Consider the following 27727-nt stretch of genomic DNA (forward strand, 5'->3'; position numbering starts at 1 on the left):
CATACTAGGCCGAAACATAGAAATACCCAAATCTCTAGTCAATTGGTACGAATGTATCATCCTATATTCAGGAAGGGCCTTTTCCCCTTTATTCAGATTACACCTGGTCACTTTCGGTTGTTTGAAAAGAAAATAATCTCCAAAATATCTTTATTTTTTTAAACAAGCCTTGGAAAGTTGGTTGCAATTTCAGTTTAATCCACCTGAAAGGACGGAACAAATAGTACAGCAAATATTGTGGTTAAATTCAAATATACTTATTGATTAAAAAAACTGTTTTTATTGAAGAAAAAATAAATAAATAAAGGTATAATATTTGTGAATGATATCATAAATAGGACTGGTGGAGTTATGTCACACATGCAGCTAACACAGACATATGGAAATGTCTGCTCTACCCAAAATTACAACCAATTAATTGCAGCATTACCACAAAAATGGAAGAGGCAAGTAGAAGGGGAAAAAAATAAGGAACTTGTATGTCGGCCTTGTATTAAAGAACATAAATGGTTCAAGAAAAGTGTGATAAATAAAAACATATACCAATTTCAATCAAGGACAAAAAAACTGACAGCTGTGCCATATAAATGGTAAAATAGTTGGGAAGAGATTTTCGATGTACCCATTCCATGGCACATGGTTTATGAATTGATACGCACAACAACGCCGGATTGGGTGGGCAGTCTATGTTCTTTTTTCTATGATTTGGTATTTCTGTGTTTGGTCTGGTATGGTTCTCAATCAGAGGCAGCTGTCAATCGTTGTCCCTGATTGAGAACCATTCTTAGGTAGCCTGTTTTCACCCTTGAGTTATGGGTGATTGTTTTCTGTTGAGTGTTTGTATCTGCACCAGACAGAACTGTTTCGGTTTCGTTCGTTCACTTTGCTGTTTTTGTTCAGTGTTCAATTACTTTATTAAAAATATGGACACTTACCACGCTGCGCATTGGTCCTCACCTTCTTCCACCGCCAACGGCCGTTACAAGCAAGCGCCAGGACCGTCTCCTAAAGTTTATTCAGCTGCTGGATCGGGGCACCACCAGTACAGAGCTTGCTCAGGAATGGCAGCAGGCAGGTGTGAGTGCATCTGCATGCATAGTGAGGCAAAGACATTTGGAGGATGGCCTGGTGTCAAGAAGGGCAGCAAAGAAGCCCCTTCTCTCCAGGAAAAACATCAGGGACAGACTGACATTCCGCAAAAGGAACAGGGATTGGACTGCTGAGGACTGGGGTAAAGTAATTTTCTCTGATGAATCCCCTTTCCGATTGTTTGGGGCATCCGGAAAAAAGCTTGTCTGGAGAAGACAAGGTGAGCGCTACCATCAGTCCTGTTTCATGCCAACAGTAAAGCATCCTGAGACCATTCATGTGCGGGGTTGCTTCTCAGCCAAGGGAGTGGGCTCATTCACAATTTTGCCTAAGAACATAGCCACGAATAAAGAATGGTATGAATATATCCTCTGAGATCAACTTCTCCCAACCATCCAGGAACCGTTTGGTCATGAACACGGCCTTTTCCAGCATGATGGAGCACCTTGCCATAAGGCAAAAGTGCTAACTAAGTGGCTCGGGAAGAAAAAATGTATATTTTGGGTCCATGGCCAGGAAACTCACCAGACCTTAATCCCATTGAGAATTTGTGGTCAATCCTCAAGAGGCGGGTGGACAAACAAAATCCACAAATTCTGACAAACTGCAAGTATTGATTATGCAAGAATGGGCTGCCATCAGTCAGGATGTGGCCCAGAAGTTAATTAACAGCATGCCAGGGCGCATTGTAGTCTTGAGAAAGAAGGGTCAACACTGCAAATATTGACTCTTTGCATCAAGTTCATGTAATTGTCAATAAAAGCCTTTAACACTTATGAAATGCTTGTAATTATACTTCGGTATTCTATAGTAACATCTGACAAAAATATCTGAAGACACTGAAACAGCAGACTTTGTGAAAATTAATATTTGTGTCATTATCAAAACTTTTGGCCACGACTGTATATAAACCACTTGTAAAATTAACTATATCAACTACACTTTTTGTTATCATATTTTAACTACAACTAAAATAGGAAAATGTATAGAACCAAACTCACCCTTGGTTTCCCTGCTAGAAATCTGTACCTCATTGAAATGCATCAAGCCAAACCAGTTGTACCCCCCCAGGTGTAGGGGAATTATGCTGTTTAGTGGACAGAAAGTCTCCCCAAGACTTGCTCTGTACCATCTATTCTACACAGATTATTTTGTATTAATAAATGCATCACAAAGTGCTATGCTTATTCAGAAGAACTGTGTTCCTCTTTGATTTTAAGATGCCTGTGCCCCAAACCCATGCGAAGGTGGCAGCAGCTGTCAACCAGGCTATGGCTCCCACTTCACCTGTCTCTGTCTGGCTGGCCAAAAATACTCTGAGGCTGGAAAGCGATGTGAGGTGGGTATCTCCTGTCTGCCACCACTAGTGGGTGCTACAATACCATGGAAGACAGTGCGATATAGGCCTAAATAGCTCTGATTGGTAGGGAGGAGAACTTCATCATCTGCAATGAAAAGTTAGGAACTTTAGAAACTATTCTGATTTAAGACCAGTTGAGAATGCTTTGTCCTGAGTATGGTTAAGTGTGGATAAACTGGTTCTAGATTTGTATTTAGCTTCCACGTGAAACAATCGGTTAGGCTTAGGTTTTGGCCAATAAATTGATATATTTATAAATGTATGAATACATAAATGAGAGCAACCTAGATGACAGTGGCTAGAGGAGTTAACTCAGTTAAAGATATAAGATATTAGCTATAGCATCTATACATGTACCATCTCCTCTGTGGGCTTTTTAACACAATGCTGCATCCACACTGTTTTCAATAAGTGCTTATAATTCGTATTTGTCATGTGTTTGATTCTGATTTTCAGCCAAGGTCTTCCCAGGATCTCTGGCCCTGCCTAGTATGACCTTCAACGATGACATGACCAACCCACAATCAGAAAGTTTCGATACATCAGCGGGCGAGTTAATTACTATGGTAAAATAGATGTGATACTTTTTACACTATGTATATCTGGCTGTAGTTCAAAATCACAACTTGTCTGCAATGTTACATAGGTCATTACCAAGCTGTTTGTGACATTTTTGACAACGTGTGAGCTGGGTAACAGCTGCATTACACTTATTTCTATGTCCCTGGAAACTGTCCCAGTCAACCCAGGTTGTAGAAGCTGTAGAATTTTCCCAAGCAGGTATTTTCAGAACAGTTAGTGCAGTAATTCTGAGGAGAAAATATGGGTTAACTTGATCTTCCAAGGAGCATCCATGTTGACCCGTTCAATCAGTGAACATACATCTACTGTAGTAGTATGAACATTCTCATTTACTTCCTTAATCTCACACATGAGATGAAGTTGATAAAGAATTGCCTTCTATTTTAAACATTTTCTAATTAACATGATGGGATACAATTTAATGTGTTTGGGGGTATCCTTCAGTCAGTATCAGCTACTGTAATGGCCTCGAAATATGCTCATAAAGATGGACCCCCATGTAAAAATATGATAACGACGACTTTAGTACAGCACCTAGGGATTTTACCCTCTTGGTGTAATGGATCAGGTTTTGGAATGGCAGTCATGGGGACTAGGGTCCTGGTCGGGTTACCCATCTAATTAACTACATTGGTGTAGGAAGTGGTTAGTACCATTGGAAGCATGTCCCTAGCAAGTCTGGGCCACAGTATGAGGCATAGCTATTTTTGGTTGTTAGTGTGCATGCATTACAAAGTAGTCAGAGCTATTCTCACTATATTGAAATGCCTTAGCCGCTATTCAGCTTGATTTCTACACGTAAAACTTCTCTCACAACGTTACAAACAAACCAAACATTGTTTTAGACAGCTGAAGCAAGCACACACATTTCTTCAGGAAATGTACCATTTCAGTCGATCTTACCTTAGAAGTATTATGTCAGTAGTGACGTCATCCACCATAAGCCCATGTTTACTTTGCAGGCTGACTAGCATCTATTGAGTGTTGGAATGTCCCATCAATGTAATGCTCAAATGAACTTATACAAGACATGTTTTACCGCTATATAATCCAAAAGAAAGCTTGATATTTACTGGAAGCCTGAGAACATTTTTTGCTGTTAACTTTTCAGTGGGTTTTATATCTTAACGTTTTCCTTTTGCTGTTCGCAATTTCACAGATGATTATTTGAAGTCAAATGATTCGATTCCCCATGATCGAACCGTACCCCGTCTACGACAGTGTTTGTAGCAAACAACCGTCTCCTTTATTTAGCTGTACTAGGCAAAAAATGATGAACTGTCCAGTAAATTTATATTGTGAACTTATTAGCATTTGTCTGTCCAAAATACAGATGAGGGATCTTTTCCAGAGTCACCTTGGCTACATTGATTCCACAGTGCTGAATTTCAGGTCAGTGTTAATGTAGTTACTGTGGTCCCTGCTTTTACCAATAAACTATCATTTTGCATTACCACTCACGCTATAGGCTACTGTACAATTTGTTTGTTGTTGGTTTGATTCTAACAAACTACCTTCATCCTTGAAGTTAATGTCTTCTTGAATTTTTTTTAACCTAATTTATTGTGTCAGTCCAGATTATTATAGCCATCATGATAATGTATCATTTTGATTTGGAAGATAGCACACGCCCAAGACAACTATTGATAGAAGATCGATGCTGTCGCTGTCACTACTTTCATGAGTATGTGATAGTTCCATGATGATCATAATTCTAAAAACACTGACACTAATTTGCCTCCTAGCAAAATTGCTAAGGGTCCGGCCCGTACCATCTGGACACTCAAGTCAGGTGGTGTCAACGTGGCCATGGAGAACAATTTTAAACTCGACTACATCATCACAGAAGTCGTCATCAATGGAACGATACAGGGTGCTATTGAAGACTGTGACACAGCGGATGCCGGTTGTTCAAATCCTATACTTAAAAATGCAGCATACAAAGGTATGTCACCTATAGTAACAGTAACGCACTATTAACTTGATGTATAATGACTGTGGTTTAACATAAGCTAGGAGGCAATCTTGTGAGCAGAGCTACAATGAATGTCAAGGGGAAGACAGAAAATCAGTGGTGGAAAAAGTACTCAATTGTCATGCTTGAGTAAAAGTAAAGATAACTTAATAGAAAATTACTGATGTAAAAGTGAGTCACTGAGTAAAATACTACTTGATTAAAAGTCTACAAGTATTTGGTTTTAAATCAACTTAAGTATCAACAGTAAATGGAATTGTTCAAATGTACTTAAGTGTCACAAGTTAAAGTCTAAATCATTTCAACTTCTTTATATTAAGCAAACCAGACAGCATCATTTTCTCGTTTTTATTTGATTTACTCAGTCCACCGGATCAGAGGCTGTAGGGATGACGAGGGATGTTCTCTTGATAAGTGTGTGAATTTGACCATTTTCCTGTCAAAATGTAATGAGTACTTTTGGGTGTCAGGGAAAATGTATGGAGTAGAAAGTACATTATTTTCTTTAGGAATGTAGTGAAGTAAAAGTTGCCAAAAATATAAATAGTAAAGTACAGAAAGCCCCAAAAACTACTTAAGGAGTACTTTAATAAAGGACTTTTACTCCTTTACACCACTGCAGAGAACTAAGTATGCAATCAATCACAATCATGATGCTGTCATATGACATTGGTAGTATGATGTAACTTCACACTAGAGTACTGATCCTCTTAAATTCTGTTGCTGGAGAGCTGTACCTGAATTTTGTTCCGTGATTCAACTTTTAATCTGATCTTCAACCCCTTCACTTGCTGTATCCTGTGTTTCACTGCTGAGCTACAATACAAACTTGCAGTACTGCAGCTCTCCAGGAGCAGGATTGAGGATTACTGTTCTAGGGAAATGTGTAAAAGAGGAGTTGAACAGTAGAAAACGGTTTGTCACTGTAACACCTATTGACAGACATCTGGAGCATTCAGGCAACTATATATAGGCTAGGCAACTATAACGTTAACTAGCCAATGAATTCTGAACACTAGCCACATTACTATGTCACTAATGTTTGTAATGCTTAGTCATGTCTTTTGGATGCGATGAGGGGGGGGGGGATTGCGTCATATCAGGAAATTGATGGAATTGAACACTATTTGCCCCAATCACAATGCTGATTGGAGGTACTTTCTTACTGTATGTAATCCTCTCCCTGTGGCACTCTCTATACAGAAACCGATCTGTGTGATTCGTATCGGAAACCTTGTGACGACACGTCAACTACTTGTGCTTCTGACAGTGGTAGATCTGAATGTACATGTCGGGACAATTACGTGAAATCGGATTACTCTATCAGAGCATGCAAAGGTGAGTGGCACCGATTGTTCCTCTTACAATAGACTCTGGGGGTTTGTATGAGAGAGGGTAAAAAGAGAGTGTGTGTGTGTGTGTGTGTGTGTGTGTGTGTGTGTGTGTGTGTGTGTGTGTGTGTGTGTGTGTGTGTGTGTGTGTGTGTGTGTGTGTGTGTGTGTGTGTGTGTGTGTGTGTGTGTGTGTGTGTGTGTGTGTGTGTGTGTGTGTGTGTGTGTGTGTGTGTGTGTGTGTGTGTGTGTGTGTGTGTGTGTGTGTGTGTGTGTGTGTGTGTGTGTGTGTGTGTGTGTGTGTGTGTGAGACAGACTTACTTTACCGTCTCCGTCTGCAGCTTGTGAAAGTGGGAAGAAAGCAGAGGACGGTGTGTGTATTGAGTAAGTACTTAAAACATTTAATCAATTTAGTCATTTCCCATCAAATCATTTATTCAGTCATATTTATTTTCACGAAAACAATGTCTTTCAACTGGGAGTTTGGATACAGTGCAATGGTTAACTTGCATTATTGGTCTGTGCAAAGATTTTTTTTTAAACTTTTTTTCCTTTCAGTTGTTCATTTGGTTACTCGGGTTTAAACTGCAATGAATGTAAGTATAACATACCATATTATGGTATGATTCTTCCTTCCAAGGATTTGACACTAGGCTGCCTCTGGCCTTCGCAATAGGTGTTGTTTTCTCCTTTCATGTGGTGTTTCCTGTAATAGTGGTATTGAGTATACTGGTGTTGTCAGATTTTTAAAAAACATATCTCTCCCCCCTCTCGCTCTCTGTCTCTCTGCAGCATGGAAGTTGATTCTGGTGATTGTCGGGACTGTTCTTGGTGCGCTGCTACTCATCACACTAATCATGCTGCCAGTAGTTGCACGCAAGTGAGTCACACACACACAGAGGACAACATTTACACCATAATATTTGAATCACATCAAATACAATTCAATATATACCTTCATCTTTAATCTTGTTACGATTCCACGATTGACCCTAATGGAGTATAAAAGGAAGTTGTTAAATCTTATGTGTATCGTCGTCTTCTATAGGACGTCCAAGAAGAGCTCCTCCAAGAAGTCCTCGAAGACCGCTGAGGTTCCTACCTACACCAGCCCCTATACCGCCAAGGACTTCAGGGCATCGGCCTTAACCAATGGGGGGGTGACCAATGTCAGTTCAGGTTTTGCGGGCGTACCCAAGATCCCCCGGGCCATGCCCAACAACAACAGCTGGGACCGTGGCAGCAACCTGGAGATGACGGAGAGCGGTAGCAGACAGGCACTGGTGACCAGGGGAGACAAAGGAGGGGTAAGAACCTCGAGAAGGGAGAGAGGAAGAATGAGTGAGAAAGGAGGGTGGGGAATATACAAGAGTTCATCTGGCCAGATAACTACCAAAATATTACTTTATGTCTAATCTCGGACATCCAGAACTAACATCTTGCGTAATTTCACCAGATGCTCGATTAAGTTCTGGGGGTAAAGGTGTTAGAAAATCTACTAATGAGACTAGTGACGTCTCCACCTCTAAACCGAAATACTCAACCGGTTTTAGGCAAGTCTATGGTCAGCATGTCCCCTGATTTATCCATATGATCAGTGGCACAAAGTCAGTGTGGAATTCTGGGAGGGAAATGCTCATGCAGGGTTATTGCTAAATTGTCAAATATTTAAATGTCAGTTACTATACATATAAAGTACCAAATAGTACAAAGAACTGGGCCAATTTAACCCCACGAAAAACAATTTATTGAAGAACATTTCAAGCACTTGCATTCAACATTAATTATGCATTAAAGTATACACAAAAAGATGTATTTTTAGGAAATGTTTTATTGGTTGTAATATGATGTTTTCTCAACCAGAACACTAGTTACAACCAGAAAATGACGTCATTAAAATGTCTGGTGCCAAATTTTTCCCGCTGGGTAAAGACCAAGACCCCCAGGACTGAGATTGTCAGATACAGATGTTGTTTTGTGTTTTAGATTGGCAGCTACCAGAACCCTGAAGACACAAGGAGCTTCAACAACAGGAACCCCTACCAGAGCGGAGGTCAGGGCAACAACACCTACCAGAGCGGAGGTCAGGGCAACAACACCTACCAGAGCGGAGGTCAGGGCAACAACACCTACCAGAGCGGAGGTCAGGGCAGCAACCCCTACCAGAGCGGAGGTCAGAGCAACAACGCCTACCAGAGCGGAGGTCAGGGCAGCAACCCCTACCAGAGCGGAGGTCAGAGCAACAACGCCTACCAGAGCGGAGGTCAGGGCAACAACCCCTACCAGAGCGGAGGTCAGGGCAACAACCCCTACCAGAGCAGAGGCTAGGACAACCCTTACTTTACACACGACAATCGAAGAAGAAACTGAAGACCCACTGGAACAGTCAATTAAGGATACCATTTTCTTCAGAACGCAAATGCTTAGAAATCAGAAACCAATAACAATGGTTTTTAAATATTCCTACTTGTGATTCTGCCCTATGTTCTACTAAACTTTTATGCACTGTGTATCAATCTTTTTTGTTGTTGTACAATAAATGATAGTTGAGTTGCAGTGTCCATTCTGTCCAAGAGTGGGCGGTGTATCCAAGCTCCTGAAATGTAAGTAGCCAAAAGGCTACTAATGTATTGTCGCTCAGTTTTCCTTATGTCTTTAAGTATTAGTTAATCCATTCTCATGTCCTGATTGTATTGTATAACTGTAATGAAGGTGTTTTTTCTAATGTCAATCCAATAATGTATTCATGTGTGATACATGAGGGCTTAGTCTGTGACTCATGCAAATCTTACGTTAATGCCAATGCAAGATGTTATAACATGAAAGGCCCAGGTTTCGTGTGTTAAATCATCGTTATATTATGATTGCATGGGTCTGTCATTTTAAATGTTTCTTGTTAATTTATTTGAATATGGACGAACGCAGTTAAATTGATGTTAGGGGAATTTATTGGTGTGGTTCGGCATTATCTATTTGATCTCTTGTACATCTGCATCGGGCTTTAGAAATAGCAAATAATGCCTTTTATCCTTAATGTGCCATCTTAATACATATTGTATATGTAAAATAAATATAGTCAGATATAAATAAACAGAATGTGTGTAAAGTTGTTCAATGATACACACAGTTCAGTATGATGACTTTTACACAATACATTTTGTAAATGAGACTGGCCTCTCGTTGGATTAAAGAATAGGAAAATAAATCAATTTTGAATTTACAACTGCATTTGGTTATTAATTCAGAGTTTGTGTGTTTCTGTACACAATGGAATTTTAATAGTGAGACTGTATCATATTGCAAATATGTAACGTGTGCTGTCAGGATGCAGTTCTGTATTTTAAGATTAAGATCACATCATTCAACAATTGTACACAAGGTCCACCCGAAATTGGGCTTTCGCTTTATCCCAACCCCTCCGAAAGGCATGGATTTTTAATAACACTTCTGAATAATGGCTGTAAAGTGTAAAGGCACATGCTTCCATCTTAGGATCAAATCAAATTTATGTATATAGCCCTTCGTACATCAGCTGATATCTCAAAGTGCTGTACAGAAACCCAGCCTAAAACCCCAAACAGCAAACAATGCAGGTGTAAAAACACGCTGGCTAGGAAAAACTCCCTAGAAAGGCCAAAACCTAGGAAGAAACCTAGAGAGGAACCGGGCTATGTGGGGTGGCCAGTCCTCTTTTGGCTGTGCCGGGTAGAGATTATAACAGAACATGACCAAGATGTTCAAATGTTCATAAATGACCAGCATGGTCGAATAATAATAAGGCAGAACAGTTGAAACTGGAGCAGCAGCACAGTTAGGTGGACTGGGGACAGCAAGGAGCCATCATGTCAGGTAGTCCTGGGGCACGGTCCTAGGGCTCAGGTCCTCCGAGAGAGAGAAAGAAAGAGAGAATTAGAGAGAGCATATGTGGGGTGGCCAGTCCTCTTCTGGCTGTGCCGGGTGGAGATTATAACAGAACGTGGCCAAGATGTTCAAATGTTCATAAATGACCAGCATGGTTGAATAATAGTAAGGCAGAACAGTTGAAACTGGAGCAGCAGCATGGCCAGGTGGACTGGGGACAGCAAGGAGTCATCATGTCAGGTAGTCCTGGGACATGGTCCTAGGGCCCAGGCCAGTTGAAACTGGAGCAGCAGCATGGCCAGGTGGACTGGGGACAGCAAGGAGTCATGTCAGGTAGTCCTGGGGCATGGTCCTAAGGCTCAGGTCCTCCGAGAGAGAGAAAGAAAGAGAGAAGGAGAGAATTAGAGAACGCACACTTAGATTCACACAGGACACCGAATAGGACAGGAGAAGTACTCCAGATATAACAAACTGACCCTAGCCCCCCCGACACATAAACTACTGCAGCATAAATACTGGAGGCTGAGACAGGAGGGGTCAGGAGACACTGTGGCACCATCCGAGGACACCCCCGGACAGGGCCAAACAGGAAAGATATAACCCCACCCACTTTGCCAAAGCACAGCCCCCACACCACTAGAGGGATATCTTCAACCACCAACTTACCATCCTGAGACAAGGCCGAGTATAGCCCACAAAGATCTCCGCCACGGTACAACCCAAGGGGGGGAGGGAGGGGGGGGGCGCCAACCCAGACAGGCTGACCACAACAGTGAATCAACCCACCCAGGTGACGCACCCCCCCGGGGACGGCATGAGAGAGCCTCAGCAAGCCAGTGACTCAGCCCCCGTAACAGGGTTAGAGGCAGAGAATCCCAGTGGAAAGAGGGGAACCGGCCAGGCAGAGACAGCAAGGGCGGTTCGTTGCTCCAGAGCCTTTCCGTTCACCTTCCCACTCCTGGGCCAGACTACACTCAATCATATGACCCACTGAAGAGATGAGTCTTCAGTAAAGACTTAAAGGTTGAGACCGAGTTTGCGTCTCTGACATGGGTAGGCAGACCGTTCCATAAAAATGGAGCTCTATGGGAGAAAGCCCTGCCTCCAGCTGTTTGCTTAGAAATTCTAGGGACAATTAGGAGGCCTGCGTCTTGTGACCGTAGCGTACGTGTAGGTATGTACGGCAGGACCAAATCAGAGAGGTAGGTAGGAGCAAGCCCATGTAATGCTTTGTAGGTTAGCAGTAAAACCTTGAAATCAGCCCTTGCTTTGACAGGAAGCCAGTGTAGAGAGGCTAGCACTGGAGTAATATGATCAAATTTTTTGGTTCTAGTCAGGATTCTAGCAGCCATATTTAGCACTAACTGAAGTTTATTTAGTGCTTTATCCGGGTAGCCGGAAAATAGAGCATTGCAGTAGTTTAACCTAGAAGTGACAAAAGCATGGATTAATTTTTCTGCATCATTTTTGGACAGAAAGTTTCTGATTTTTGCAATGTTTCGTAGATGGAAAAAAGCTGTCCTCGAAATGGTCTTGATATGTTCTTCAAAAGAGAGATCAGGGTCCAGAGTAACGCCGAGGTCCTTCACAGTTTTATTTGAGACGACTGTACAACCATTAAGATTAATTGTCAGATTCAACAGAAGATGTCTTTGTTTCTTGGGACCTAGAACAAGCATCTCTGTTTTGTCCGAGTTTAATAGTAGAAAGTTTGCAGCCATCCACTTCCTTATGTCTGAAACACATGCTTCTAGCGAGGGCAATTTTGGGGCTTCACCATGTTTCATTGAAATGTACAGCTGTGTGTCATCCGCATAGCAGTGAAAGTTAAATGTGTTTAAAATTATGCTTAGGTGGAATTATTAGTATTTCTGTCAAAAATAGCCTGTGGATACATAACCCAGGCTAGGTTTGAGGTTAGCAGGGGAGTTTGTAAAGGTTTCCAGATTTCTCCCTCTACCTTTTGATGTCTCAGATTGTATATCTGTTCGTATCCACAAATTATTGTTTTTCCAATGTGTCTTTGTAACTATATTTATGGTAGGTCTTTGGGAAAAAGTAATGCTTCAACAGATTTCAGCATGATTTCAGATTGTGTTTAGATAAAAGTAACATTGCTCTTATAGAATGTAGTTCCTTGAGCACTACAGATATCAACCCAATGTTATTTGTGAGAATTGCTCCATTGTTAAACATTTTGTTGGTGACCCACTCTTTTATGGTATGTACAGTCGTGGCCAAAAGTTTTGAGAATGACACGAATATGAATTTTCACAAAGTCTGCTGCCTCAGTTTGTATGATGGCAATTTGCATATACTCCAGAATGTTGTGAAGAGTGATTAGATGAATTGCAATTAATTGCAAAGTCCCTCTTTGCCATGCAAAAACATTTCCACTGCATTTCAGCCCTGCCACAAAAGGACCAGCTGACATCATGTCAGTGATTCTCTCGTTAACACAGGTGTGAGTGTTGACTGTCATGCTGATTGAGTTTGAATAAAAGACTGGAAGCTTCAAAAGGAGGGTGGTGCTTGGAGTCATTGTTCTTCCTCTCAGCCATGGTTACCTGCAAGGAAACAAGTACCGTCATCTTTGCTTTGCACAAAAAGGGTTTCACAGGCAAGGATATTGCTGCCAGTAAGATTGCACCAAAATCAACCATTTATCGGATCATCAAAAACTTCAAGGAGAGCGGTTCAATTGTTGTGAAGAAGCCTTCAGGGTGCCCAAGAAAGTCCTGGGATAAAGTCATTTTTTCTGATGAATCCCCTTTCCGATTGTTTGGGGCATCCAGAAAAAAGCTTGTCTGGAGAAGACAAGGTGAGCGCCACCATCAGTCCTGTGTCATGCCAACAGCAAAGCATTCTGAGACCATTCATGTGTGGGGTTGCTTCTCAGCCAAGGGAGTGGGCTCACTCACAATTTTGCCTAAGAACATGGCCATGAATGAAGAATGGTACCAACACATCCTCCCGAGAGCAGCTTCTCCCAACCACACAGGAACAGTTTGGTAACGAACAATGCCTTTTCCAGCATGATGGAGCACCTTGCCATAAGGCAAAAGTGCTAACTAAGTGGCTTGGGGAACAAAACATTGATACTTTGGGTCCATGGCCAGTAAACTCCCCAGACCTTAATCCCATTGAGAATGTGTGATCAATCCTCAAGAGGAAGGTGGACAAACAAAACCCCACAAATTCTGACAAACCGCAAGCATTGATTATGCAAGAATGGGCTGCCTTCAGTCAGGATGTGGCCCAGAAGTTAATTGACAGCATGCCTGGGCGGATTGCAGAGGTCTTGAAAAAGAAGGGTCAACACTGCAAATATTGACTCTTTGCATCAACTTAATATAATTGTCAATAAAAGCCTTTGACAATTATGAAATGCTTGTAATTATACTTCAGTATTCCATAGTAACATCTGACAAAAATATCTAAAGACACTGAGGCAGCAGACTTTGTGAAAATGTATACTTGTGTCATTCTCAGAAACTTTGGCTACGACTGTACAGTTAAAAATGGGTCTTGATTGGTTGGGATCTGATCTTACAAAACCAGGACGAAAATAACAAGTCCTGTCTTCCTGTTGCACAACAACGACTGGGGATGTTTTCTTGCTGATGTGGACAACATCTCCACCAGTACAAGTTAATCTTAGATGAATGTAATGTAAAAGAGAGTCATAAAAAGCTGTGTACTTCAAATTGGACCCTATGTCATTTGGGATTAGAAAACTTCATCCAGAAGGCACTCTGGTTTACACTGGGCTTAGAGGGAAGAAGGGTGATAGTTAAGATTGAGTATGAATCCATTTTGTTCATCATACTAATTTATACCCAATCCAAAAAAAGAGAGAGTATTGACCAAAGGGAGAGGGTGCTTGAAGATGGACCTCTTAGGTCTAAATGTTCTGTCTCTCTTACTGCTCTCTCAAGGAATTCAGCTTACTCAAGGTATGTATGATTTGGAAAAAAAGGATGTGTCTATTACTGTTTGTTTTAATTTACTTTAACAAATTGTTATAGTACACGTATTGCCTTTATGGCACAGAGATAATGCATTATTTTTTGTTTTTTTGAATCGATTGAATCATTGTCTTTCTACATGATTTGAAAAGTGTCCTCTTAGTTGAAGAGTTGGGTGTTCAATATGCTTTCCAGAATGCTACGTGCAGCCAAATGCCCAAACCCCCAAACATAAAAAAAGATGTGTTTTTACCATAGGCCTAAGCCAGATCAATAGGTGTGCTGACCTTATTCTATTATACCACAGGTTCCTTCAGTAAAGAATGTCATAAGATACAATGTGCAATCGTGTAGACATGTTAAGTTTCAAATTTTAGGGGGGGATCCACATATGTTTTGGAACACTTCCAATTTTCATAGACAAACACTATGAACCGTTAGATTTTCTAAAAACGGCACACATTTTGATTTATATGAACGTAAAATATGTCTGCTCAGAGCTGCACACATTTTGATTTATATGAACGTAAAATATGTCTGCTCAGAGCTGCACACATTTAGATTTATCTGAATGTAAAATATGTCTGCTCAGAGCTGCACACATTTAGATTTATCTGAATGTAAAATATGTCTGCTCAGAGCTGCACACATTTAGATTTATCTGAATGTAAAATATGTCTGCTTCAGAGCTGCACACATTTAGATTTATCTGAATGTAAAATATGTCTGCTTCAGAGCTGCACACATTTAGATTTATCTGAATGTAAAATATGTCTGCTTCAGAGCTCGTCAGGTTAAAGTCATCAAATGATTGTTTTTTTGAAACGGAGTAGCTGATTTATTATCAATATGTATGAATTATGTATTTCCTTTGAAAAGTATTACATGGTGACACGATTTGGCCATCTAAAACCAGCTATATGATCAAGGACTCATCTTTCATGAGTTTCAAGGTTCATAGGATGTGTATTTATGGGCAATAATTAACTCTATTTTTTAAGGTCCGCCACATGCGGTAGGGTTCAAATGCCGTACAAAGTAGACGAAACAGTAGCTGAAGTTGTCATAAACACTGTTACTTATTGTTCAGGGAAACAGTAAAACGTTTTTATTTTTTTTTATAGCGAATTCTACCAGATGAAGAGATTCAAAGATGTGTTATTAATAGTTAGTCCATCTCAATGTCAGTTTTGTTCAAATGCACTGAAGACTGTGATTTTTTCCCCCTTCACACCATGTAATTTTGTCTATCGAAAAGTACAACATTTCATTCGTATTAAGACATGAAATGATAAAGGTTCTCTAGTTCTGTAGACGATCCGGGAGTGTACAATTTGATATTCTAATGGTTTAGATAAGTGATGGGGTGGGGTGGGGGGGGGGGGGGGGGGTCACAAAATATCTGGGAGCCGCAGTGGCTCCCGGGTCTGCGTACCCACTTCCATAACCACATGTGCAGTCAGAGATGGCCCTAGCCTTTTGGGGGCCCTAAGCTATTTATTTTTTTAACAAGTCAACCATACTGCGGTTACCACAATAAACTGTGCTACTGACCGCTGCACTCTCTCTTTTGAAGGCCGATGTGACAATGGTAAGTTTCAGTGTGCCAACGGTCAGTGCATTGACTTAGACTGGAGGTGCGATGGAACCAAGGACTGCACAGATGACTCTGACGAGCTCAACTGTCGTGAGTATCACCGGTACCATGATCTTGGAATTCCTTATGCCGTACATGGCTTCAGGTTTGCTCTTATACATGCTGAACGCTAACTGTACCAGATACAATTCAATTCAAATTTGATTGAGTGTTTCTGAAAACGCCAGGCACTGGGTTATCGGTTTTGATTGAATAGTTCCCTATGCATAACTTGTCCTGTGCCTTATTCATGAAGCGTCACAGAGTAAGAGTCATGATCTAGGATCAGGTCTTCCCTGTCCATATAATCTTTGTATCAGGGCACAAGGCGAGACCCAGATGCAGACACAGGAGGCAGATGGTTAAAGTCCAAGATGTTTATTAACAATGCAAACGGGGTAGGCAAGAGAAAGGTCGTGGACAGGCAAAAGGTCAAAACCAGTTCAGAGTTCCAGAGGTACAGAATGGCAGGCAGGCTCAAGGTCAGGCAGGCAGGAATGGATCCAGAAAACAGGCAAAGGTCAAAACTGGGAGGACTAGTAAGTAAAATAGAATAGAAAAGTGAGAAGCACGGGAAAAACACTGTTGACTTGAACATACAAGACGAACTGGCACAGAGAGACAGGAAACACAGGGATAAATACACCAGGGAAAATAAGCAACACCTGGAGGGGGTGGAGACAATCACAAGGACAGGTGAAACAGATCAGGGTGTGCCATTGTAATCTAAAAGGAAAAACTGATCCTACATCATATTCTGAGACGCTTTGTGAATATGGGCCCTTGTGTATTTCTGTGTGGCAGCACCTCCATCCTGTAGCTCCCAGCAGTTCAAGTGTGTGACGGGAGGCGAGTGTATCTCCCTCCAGTTTGTCTGCGATGGGGAGGAGGACTGCACTGACGGCTCAGACGAACAGAGAACCTGCAGTACGTACAAGTTCACAAGGCTTCACTTTGGGTTACATAGGGTGCCAGTTTCCTCTGGATATCACTCACTTAAGAGCAACATTTTACTCTGAGACGCTTTAAACATACAGGCCCTGACCTCACACAGTTTGGTCTTATCTCAACCTGGTCTCAGAGAATTTCGTATTATTCTGTATATAAATCTGAGACACTCCATTAAGTATGATATGTTACGTTTCGTATGGTATGCATTAATTTGTGGATGTCCATCAGCCATTTTGTATGATAAGTTACGAATTAGCAAAACATGTTATATGTTGTGAATTTGAAAACCGTACAATATGTTACGAATTTGCTAAATGTATGGGGTGTTACACTTGCATCACAATTTCATATCAAGTGTCAGGAGTAATGTATCTTACAATTTGACTTTACTTAAAAATAACAAGGCAGCAGAGTTTCTGATCTCAACAGCTCAAATATTCTCAAGTGTAGTAATGTCTTATTTCTGGGGATTAAGACAAAACTGTTGCCTATCTCTCTCAATGTTTATAATTCAGAGGTAAAATGTGTTTGTATTGGATATTCGGTTTTCTGTTTTCTCTTATCAATAGCTATTGAACCAACCATGCCATGACTTTGAAAATGGTAAATTCTGAATCAGGGGTGGATGGAGAAAAATACACTGTAAAAAAATAAGAAAATGTTGCTTTCAACCTTCAATAGCTCTTGAACAAAGCATGACATGACTATGCAAACAAAAATATATATATATATATATAAAAGATCAAGTCCATATTATGACAAGAACTGCTCAAATAAGCAAAGAGAAATTAAAGTCCATCATGACTTTAAGACATGAAGGTCAGTCAATATAGAACATTTTAAGAACTTTGAAAGTTCTTTCAAGTGCAGTAGCAAAAACCATCAAGCGCTATGATGAAACTGGCTCTTATGAGTACCACCACAGGAAAGAAAAACCAAGAGTTACCTCTGCTGCAGAGGACGAGTTCATTAGAGTTACCAGCCTCAGAAATTGCCGCCCAAATAAATGCTTCACAGAGTTCAAGTAATAAACACATCTCAACATCAACTGTTCAGAGGAGACTGTGTGAATCAGGCCTTCATGGTCAAATTGCTGCATTGGAAACCACTACTAAAAGACACCAATAAGATGAAGAGACATTTGCTTGGGCCAAGAAACACGAGCAATGGACATGAGACCGGTGGAAATCTGTCCTTTGGTCTGATGAGTTCAAATTTGAGATTTTTGGTTTCCACCGCTGTGTCTTTGTGTGATGCAGAGTAGGTGAATGGATGATCTCCGCATGTGTGGTTCCCACCATGAAGCATAGAGGATGAGGTCTGCTATGTGGCGGTGCTTTGCTGGAGACACTGTCTGTGATTTATTTCGAATTCAAGGCACACTTAATCAGCATGGCTAACACAGCAGCGATACGCCATCTCATCTGGTTTGCGCTTAGTGGGACTATAAATTTGTTTTTCAACAGACCCAATGACCCAACACACCTTCAGGCTGTGTAAGGACTATTTGACCAAGAAGAAGAGTGATAGAGTGCTGCATCAGTGCTGCATGACCTTTCCTCCACAATCACCCAACCTCAACCCAATTGAGATGGTTTGGGATGAGTTGTACCACAGAGTGAAGGAAGTGCTCAGCATATGTGGTAACTCCTTCAAGACTGTTGGAAAAGCATTCCAGGTGAAGCTGGTTGAGAGAATGCCAAGAGTGTGCAAAGCTGTCATCAAGGCAAAGGGTGGCTACTTTGAAGTATCTAAAATATAGAATATATTTTGATTTGTTTAACACTTTTTGGTTACTACATGATTCCATATGTGTTATTTCATAGTGTTGATAACTTAACTATTATTCTACAATATAGAAAATAGTCAACAAATTTGAATGAGACTGGTACTGTATATGATATATAAACTGATATATGATATGATATAAAAACTACATTTGAATGGGGAAAAAAGCAGTGGATTTTTGCCCATCCTCGCCTGATTCTGAATATATTATTTTCATAGTCATGTCATAATTTGTGTAAGAGCTATTGAAGATTGAATGCAAAAAAAGGAACAAAAAAAGATCATACGAAAAAGAAAAAGCAGTGGATTTGTGTACATTCTCCTCTGATTCTGAACATGTCATTTTCATAGTCATGTCATGCTTTGTTTAAGACGATTGAAGATTGAAAACCCGAAATTGTATTATTTACAAAAATTCATGAAAAGAGTGTGGATTTTTCTCCATCCTCCCCTGATTCATATGTGAACGTGAATTCCCTCCTCATCCATTTGACATTACATTGACATACCTTATGATTATGCTGTGCTCGTGTTCTCCTGCGTTTTCAGGAGAGCAGACTTGTGGACCACACCAGTTCACGTGCCAGGAGGGCCAGTGTATTCCCAAAGTGTACCGATGTGACCGTGTGAAGGATTGCTTGGACAACTCAGACGAGAACAACTGCAGTAAGAATTTTAAATCCATGTTCTTCAATAAGATTGGTCTGTAGTTTACGGCTCTAAAAACCTGTCTGGTTCATTTGCACTAGATCATTTCTGCTGAAAGCAGAGGTTGTGGACATTTGTCTACTTTGACAATAACACATTTTCTCACGATTGAGTGTTATAGATGCTTGTGATGTGCTGTATGATCGATGTAGGACTTATGAGTGTACTGTGTGTTCATTGTGAATGACACTGCAATTTGTGGGATTTGCAAATGTGCAAACTCAGACTGTTCTATTGTATATGGGACTACTTTTACAACCTTTCGTATTAAAAATAAAAGAAGCATTACAGTTATTGTTCCTGCTAGATATGCTTTAGTCACCAAAGGGTTTGATTTTTAATTAGGGCTTGTTACGTTGTTAACTCAGATTGCATCTCCTATTACAGGCCACTGTTCATCTTAATGTGGCAACACAGGAGTAGACTTTATTCTCTCTTCCTTTTTTAACAAGAAAGTTGTTCAAGTCCATCATAGTTCAACTATATGATCCTCAGTCACATTTAGGTCATTGCTTTTGCCACAATTTTGTCCCCACAGCCATTTTGAGGTCTTGTGAGAAAATGCTTCAACATGACAATCTACCTTTTAGTATGTGTGTGTGTGTGTGTGTGTGTGTGTGTGTGTGTGTGTGTGTGTGTGTGTGTGTGTGTGTGTGTGTGTGTGTGTGTGTGTGTGTGTGTGTGTGTGTGTGTGTCAAGGGTCAGGGTCATCTCAAGTTGAAGTCAGCTAATTCAAGGAGTGATTAAAATACAAAAATGTTGAAACTTTTGAAGTAAATTGCTTATCCTTTTCAGTTTATTGAGAATTAATTTAACATAACTGGCCTTTTCTCATTTATGGAATTATAATTTCAGTTTACTTCCTGAATTGACTGATTTCAGTTCGAAATTGACCCCAACCCTTGTGTGTGTGTGTTATTCTCCAGACTACCCCAGCTGCACTGAGAAAACCTGTGCCAATGGAGCTTGCTACAATAACTCGCAGCACTGCAACGGGCTGCAGAACTGTCGGGACGGCTCAGACGAATCCAACTGCAGTAAGTCGAATGGGTCAGGGGAATCGAACTCGACAGCGTCAATCGAGTTAGTCAATTGAACTTCAGTGGATCAAGAGAGTCTGGAAAAATTCAACTGAAGATAACCGTCTGTTTGAGGGAGTAGTCTTGACCCCAAACACCAAAGACACCTAGCAGGATGATAAAATATATGGCCCAATTAAGAAATTATGGTTTGACATAATCAAATAGGCATGCATTTATCCCAATTTTAATGACAATGACAAAGACACAAAATATATACTAAATATATGTCAGGCATATGGGTTGACATAAAGATTCATGAATTTATTTCATTTTCCTATATGTCTGCTCTTTTGCTGAGTATATTACATTGTGTCTCTTAGCGACACAGCAATGTCCTCTGCACCAGTTCCAGTGCACCAATGGCCACTGTATCCCTATGTCCTTCATCTGTGACCACTGGGACGACTGCGGGGACAACAGCGATGAGCAAGGCTGTGGTAAGAAGCACATAGACCACCGACAGTACACAGGATATTCTTACCTCACAACGTAAACACGGTGAAGTCCTAAAACATTGGTGTAAATATGTGTTAATCTGGGATTGCTATTTCAAACCTTTGTACCTCTCGCTAAATCAACTCAACAATAGCAACCAACACAGAATTTAATGGAGGTTTCATCGTGCCAATTGTTATGAGCCCACATTTTTATTTTACCTTTATTTAACCAGGCAAATCAGTTAAGAACAAATTCTTATTTTCAATGACTGCCTAGGGTTAACTGCCTGTTCAGAGGCAGAACAACAGATTTGTACCTTGTCAGCTCGGGGGTTTGAACTTGCAACCTTCCGGTTACTAGTCCAACGCTCTAACCACTAGGCTACCCTATGGTAAACTATGGTATAAATACTATAGTATTCACTGTTGTGTTATTTGTGAACATTACTGTAGTATTCACTATAGTGTTTTTGCGGACATTACTGTAGTATTTACTACAGCGTTATTTTTGCAGATAATACTGTACTATTTACAAAATGCTATAGTAAACACTGCACATGATCGAGGGATACTACAGTGTGAAGTATAATATTCTTCAGTACTGTAGTATTCTATAGTAAACTGTAATATTTTTTCATGTTGGGGGCAGCAATTCAGATTGATGGCTAGTCATGGTTTTGTTGAATGAAAGACACACACACACACACACACACACACACACACACACACACACACACACACACACACACACACACACACACACACACACACACACACACACACACACACACACACACACACACACACACACACACACACACACACACACACACACACACACACACAAACACACACATTGTATTGTATTGTATTGCATCATTTTCTTCACCTTAGAGTACCAGAGCTGTAGTGGAACTCAGTTCACCTGCAGCAGTGGCCGCTGCATCCCTCAGAACTGGGTGTGTGATGAGTTCAACGACTGTGGGGACTACAGCGACGAGAACGGATGTGGTGAGAAATTCACTAGGAAATCTTGGACAGTTTATCATGTCACTGACTATGAAGATTGGGACATTGCTGATTTGGAAATCTAAACGGTAATATGTAATAAGTGGAACATAAAAGAGGAACAAATAACATTGTAGTTATATGTGTAGTATAGTAAATATTCTAAGTAGTGGTCATACTAAATTAATTGAATGGAAATGTTTTTTTTAAGCATACTGTTTCATCAGCCCTAAAACATTGACGAATAAATGAATAAATGATGAATGCATGAATGACATTTTATTTTCATGTCATGTTGCCAGTTTGCAACCCATTCCTTACGGGATTATTTGACACAAACAAACGTTACAATAATTCACCGTGATAATTCAGTGAAAATTCACTGTGATAATTCACTGTGATAATTCAGTGAAAATTCACTGTGATAATTCAGTGAAAATTCACTGTGATAATTCAGTGAAAATTCACTGTGATAATTCAGTGTGATAATTCAGTGTGATAATTCAGTGATAATTCACTGTGATAATTCAGTGTGATAATTCAGTGAAAATTCACTGTGATAATTCAGTGAAAATTCACTGTGATAATTCAGTGAAAATTCACTGTGATAATTCACTGTGATAATTCAGTGATAATTCACTGTGATAATTCAGTGATAATTCACTGTGATAATTCAGTGATAATTCACTGTGATAATTCAGTACACGCTGCATAAAGAGTGAAAAATAAATCAATACATAAAAGTAAATAAGGTTATCCAGGAAATAATTATATTGACATTTTAGTCAAAGCTGAGTGAAATGTATAATTAAAGAATAAAAATAACTGTGTCATTGAGGCCTACCCAGCAAAAGGTGGCAAATGAAATGTGTTGTCTTTTCTCTTTCAGATAGTAACTCCCGAGACTGTTACCCTGGTGAGTGGCCTTGCCCAGGCTCCTCCATGTGTGTGCCAGTGGGCAAGGTGTGTGACGGCAAACCAGACTGCCCCAGAGGAACAGATGAGACGAACACCACCGCACAGCAAACCTGCAGTGAGTCTCTTCTTCTATCTGACACGTTTTACTACAGGGCGCACCTTTGTACTGGGTTTTAGGAGGTTAACAATTTGGTCAGCGGGACCTTTCTGTGTATTTGAAAATACTCAAATACACAGAAAAAGTATTTTCACCCCACCAGATACATAAAATACACATGTATTTAAACCCAGGTCTGACACAAGCACACGCACATGGACACATGGACACACACACACACACACACACACACACACACACACACACACACACACACACACACACACACACACACACACACACACACACACACACACACACACACACACACACACACACACACACACACACACACACACACACACACACACACACACACACACACACACACACACACACACACACACACTTAAAAGGACAGTAGCGTACACAGTCAGCTCAATGCTTGTGTGATGTTAAATTGGGCAGTAAAGCCAAGGTCCTGTGGTCATGCAACAAGACTGTACTCTTGAATGTTTTAATGTTCCTCCAAGCTCACCTGTTACGACCGCTGTCGTCACATTTATGGCTTTAACTCTCACCTTCCCTTATCCCTTCATCAGCATGTGCGTGCACACTCTTTGTTAAATATTTACATTTGCACTTTTACTTACGACCGTGCACTACATAAAAACTACATAAAAATGTCCTCTTTAGTAATTGTACTGGTGTTATAGTGTAAATCATAGGCAGCCAGTAGAAGTTGGATTGTGGACAATCAGAGACAGTTCCCCACAACAGAGATTAAGCTTAATCGTTTTTTAGAATCTCCATTCAACATGGTTTCTTAGTCCAGGACTAGGCTTGATCTGTGTCCAGGAAACGACCCCTGCTACCCAAATGGTACCCTACTCCCTATTTACTGTGCTACTGGTCACAAAGTAGTGACTATGGGGAATAGGCTGCCAATAGGGACGCACAATCTAAAAAAGTGTTTAAAAAGTGTTTGAAAACTAAAAGTGCTAGTACAGCATTGGGGGTGTAGTAGATCATATTTCCTGTTGCGGTCCGGCCCATTTCCACCACTAGTTGTATCTCCCGTCTCTTTCCCCTCTCCCAGGTCTGGACCGGTGCTCAGCGCTGAGCTGTGAGTACCGGTGTCACCTCACCCCACAGGGCGGAGCCTGCTACTGCCCAGATGGCTTCACCGTGGCCAATGACAGCCGCTCCTGTGCTGGTGAGTCTGAGTGTGAGGACAGACACAGCTGAAGGAAGTGAGGAAGGAAACAGGGCCACTAGCAGTGATGTGACAAACGCTATGAATTAATCCACATACAGATTACTAAATAGAAACAGATAGAAACTAAATAGAAACCAGAGAAATTATAAAAAATTACCATTCTTTAACATAGACACACAGAGGTCTGTTCTATTCTATTCTACTCAATTCTATTATGTTAGTGTAGGTACAGGTAACTTCCAAAATAGAATAAACACCGACATAAAGTATCTTAATAGGGCGTTGGGCAACCACAAGCCCGCCAGAACAGCTTCAATGCACCTTGTCATAGATTCCACAAATGTCCTGAACCCTATTTTGTCATCATCATCATCATTAACGATCCCCATTAGCTGCTGCTCCTCTCACAAATACAAGGTTGTGATGAAGTCATTCTCTCCTCCACTTTGAGCCAGGAGAGATTGACATGCATGATATTAAAATTGACTCTCTGTGTACATCCAAGGGCCAGCCGTGCGCCCCTGTTCTAAGCCAATTGCAATTTCCCCCGAGTCCCTATTTGTGGCACCTGAACACGCGACTGAACAGTAGTCCAGGTGCGACAAAACTATGTTCTGTAGGACCTGCTTTGTTGATGGTGCAGTTTTAAGAAGGTAGAGCAGCACTTTATGATGGACAGACTTCTCCCCATCTTAGCTAGCAGGGATGCGGCACCGTTTTTCCACAAGAAATTCCATAATTTGCCGTTTTAATTGATGGTGGTGGAAAACGCTGTCCCAGGCGCCGCTCCAGAATCTCCCATAAGTGTTCAGTTGGGTGGAGTTGGCACACACACACACCCTTCAGACTCCCTATGCTCTTTTGAAAACCTCCTTTCAAAGTCCCTGAGATCTCTTCTTCTAGCCACGGTAGCCAAAAGAATGTGCAACTAAGCATTTTTTATGCATGGCCCTACGTCGTGTGGAAGCACCTGCTTTCTATAAACGTCGTATCCCTCATTTGCTCAAGTGTTTATTTTATTTTGGCAGTTACCTGCAGGTTTAGGCTGACATGACAACACTGTGGTTGTGTTACCCAGACTATGACGACTGTGACATCTGGGGGATCTGTGACCAGCTGTGTGAAGACCGCCCCCGGGACCCACCGCTGCAGCTGTGCAGATGGATACTTCCTGGAACAGGGCAACCGCTGCAGGGCCAACATCTCAGGTAAGGGATGTGACACCACTAGCGTCACTCGTGAACACGTGGGAGCGCTACTGTATTTTTGTTCAGGTTCAAGTTCATTTCATCCGTTCACATGCAGAATATAATTGATATCTTAATTGTGTGATGAATCAAATAAACGTAAAACAAACAAACATTCACGAAACTTACATTTAGGGAACTGTTTGTGATAAGTTGTGGTGTGGCGTGGCTAATGTGCTAGCACGATTGAGCATTGTGTGAAAGGGATGTGCTTAATTGTGGGAGTTCCATTGAAGGTCATTATTACAAAAAGGTCATTGTGAAAAGACCTTCCTTGTGTGCATAACTGTGCTGAAGTAAACTTACTGTAAGTGTACCAGTTACCATTCCAAAATATAAAACGACTGTCCTATATCGGGTTATCTCCGTTGTGATCAAGTTCAAGGACCTGGATGTAAGCCCTGTACTCTTTTCAATTATCTTCTCAGAAAACATGTTAACTTGAACTCAGGTCTCTGCCTAATCCATAGATAATAACCTAACATGGTGTCAGAAGTAGGATCAGAATGAACCCTTGACAGCAGCGGGTGGGAAATTCCAGTCCTCGAGGGGCTGATTGGTGTCACAATTTTTCCCCATCCCCAGCTAACACACCTGACTCCAATAATCACCTAATCATGATCTTCCGTTTAGAATGCAATTTGATTAAATCATCTGTGTTTGCTAGAGATGGAGAGAAAGTGTGACACCAATCAGGCCCGCGAGGACTGGAGTTGCCCGCCCATGCTTTACAGGATAACAACCTATGCTTTATATCTACCCTGTAGTTGGCTTGCCGCAGCTCATCTTCACCAATGGTGGTGACGTGATGATGGCAGACATTCATGGGCGCTTTATCAGAACCCTGGTCCCTTCACAGGGCAGAGGTAGTTCGGTGGGTGTGGGGTACCACTGGCACAGTCAGAGGGTCTTCTGGACAGACACTAACACTCAGAAGGTGGGTCGTATTTACTGCTTGTGGGTGACATTTTCCTCACTCTAAAACAGCACTGCGCGGTGAACTAATGCAATGATCTAAATAAGGGGAGCTCCGATGCCTCAGAGCGATTGCATTGGTTTGGCGCATGTAGTGCACTGTTTACTACATTTCTGGTTAAACTCTGGACAAGAGTATGTTTGAAAGATCTCCTTTATAGTAAAAAGCATGGCATCAATCTATCATCATATTTGTTGGTATTTTATAAACATTTCATGCAATTCTACATCATTTTACATATTAGCAGAATACTTTTTTAAATACCAAACAAATTACCTCAATTAAAGGCTAAGAATGGACAGAGATATAGGCCTATTTGTTCATCTTGTCATATTTCTCCAATGCCAAATCAGTGTGAAATTGTCCCTGTTTGCAAATAATCAAATCTGAGACATCATTAGGAATCTGAGCACGGTACTTTCAAAAGTTAGGCCTACCTTTCCACCCCAGACCGCAGGCCGAGTGACACATAAACATTTAAGCTTTAACTGCTGGCTACTCTTCTTCCGTGGTTTAACCCAACGAGAGAAGGTCACAGGTGTTTCCCTGAAAGCTGTCTGGGTTTAAACATATTCTATTGTACAGGAAGTGAATAGCTTCATCAATTTATGGTAACAGAATTTGATTACTCCCCTAGTAAATTTGAGGTCTCCTCGGCTATGGAAGGTTGTAGCTCAGCCTCTGAATGTCAAAGAAACGAAACGATGACATGCCCATATGCATCTTAGCCACGTTTCACTGGTATTTTACAGCTTAAAGCAGCACGGACCAAAGTGCTGTAGATCACTTTAGATAATCGGATCTGTTTAATTTTCTTCAAAATCTTCATCTAACATTAGGTAGGTCAGTGTCATACCCTCTCATACCACCTCAATTAGAGTCCTGGTTTTAACTTAACAGTCCTTCGCTGACACAGAGGTAAGCTATTTAAAGAGTGCATGGTGGGTGGAGGAATTGCCAGACACATCTATGGATATTGCAGCATATAGCCTAATTTCGTCTATCAAACAGTTAGGCTCCAACACAATAGGCTTCAACACTAAGCCCTCTTGTTGGTCAAGTCTAATTAAAATGAAGATGGTTGAAATGAATTATGCCTACTTGATTTTGGCTACTTTCAGCACCATGAGCTGTCCATTTCCGATTGATTGTGCAGCAGTTGCTGCTTCTAGTTTCAGCACCACAACATAAGTTACTCGAATCTGGCAAATAACTGAATACATCATGGGCAAGAAACATCTAGTTTTTATTCAAATGAATTATAGTAGTAGCAAGCTATCAAAGTTGACCTCCGGTCCTCTTTCTCATCTTCGGGTCCTCATTCTCAAATTGAAAAGCAGGTAGGCTATAGGCTAGACCGACCGCAAGCTATAGATCCCAACATTTTTTCAGAAGAATTCTTCGACTCTCCTCCTGAACTGCCACTGTAGGCTTACACAGCACAGCATTGGTTAGACAGCACAAACAAAAGTTTTGATCAGCAATAGCAGAGCAG

General features: G+C 41.0%; 2 protein-coding genes across 4 annotated transcripts in view; both read left to right on the forward strand.

Annotated features, from left to right (window-relative positions):
* muc13b (mucin 13b, cell surface associated) overlaps positions 1-9556 on the forward strand; it is a 33770-nt gene extending 24214 nt beyond the window's left edge. Inside the window, exons 3-13 of one of the 3 annotated variants that reach the window (XM_046369297.1) lie at positions 2310-2432; positions 2906-3015; positions 4365-4423; positions 4777-4976; positions 6210-6344; positions 6678-6720; positions 6895-6932; positions 7129-7216; positions 7385-7643; positions 8323-8394; positions 8425-9556. In XM_046369297.1, the coding sequence (XP_046225253.1) occupies positions 2310-2432; positions 2906-3015; positions 4365-4423; positions 4777-4976; positions 6210-6344; positions 6678-6720; positions 6895-6932; positions 7129-7216; positions 7385-7643; positions 8323-8394; positions 8425-8664 (1367 nt within the window). In that variant the 3' untranslated portion in view covers positions 8665-9556. Of the gene's footprint in view, positions 1-2309; positions 2433-2905; positions 3016-4364; positions 4424-4776; positions 4977-6209; positions 6345-6677; positions 6721-6894; positions 6933-7128; positions 7217-7384; positions 7644-8322 lie in introns of all 3 variants that reach the window. The other 2 variants (XM_046369296.1, XM_046369295.1) reach the window with 2 other exon arrangements.
* A 4367-nt stretch (positions 9557-13923) lies between these two features.
* lrp2b (low density lipoprotein receptor-related protein 2b) overlaps positions 13924-27727 on the forward strand; it is a 112027-nt gene continuing 98223 nt past the window's right edge. The window contains 12 exon segments of the mRNA XM_046369298.1: positions 13924-14153; positions 15742-15852; positions 16606-16728; positions 19090-19206; positions 20175-20285; positions 20651-20767; positions 21662-21778; positions 22665-22808; positions 23890-24006; positions 25088-25140; positions 25142-25217; positions 26024-26193. Of these exon segments, the coding sequence (XP_046225254.1) occupies positions 14087-14153; positions 15742-15852; positions 16606-16728; positions 19090-19206; positions 20175-20285; positions 20651-20767; positions 21662-21778; positions 22665-22808; positions 23890-24006; positions 25088-25140; positions 25142-25217; positions 26024-26193 (1323 nt within the window). The 5' untranslated portion in view covers positions 13924-14086.

This window comes from Oncorhynchus gorbuscha, linkage group LG11, assembly GCF_021184085.1.
Source record: "Oncorhynchus gorbuscha isolate QuinsamMale2020 ecotype Even-year linkage group LG11, OgorEven_v1.0, whole genome shotgun sequence".
Classification (NCBI taxonomy): domain Eukaryota; kingdom Metazoa; phylum Chordata; class Actinopteri; order Salmoniformes; family Salmonidae; genus Oncorhynchus; species Oncorhynchus gorbuscha.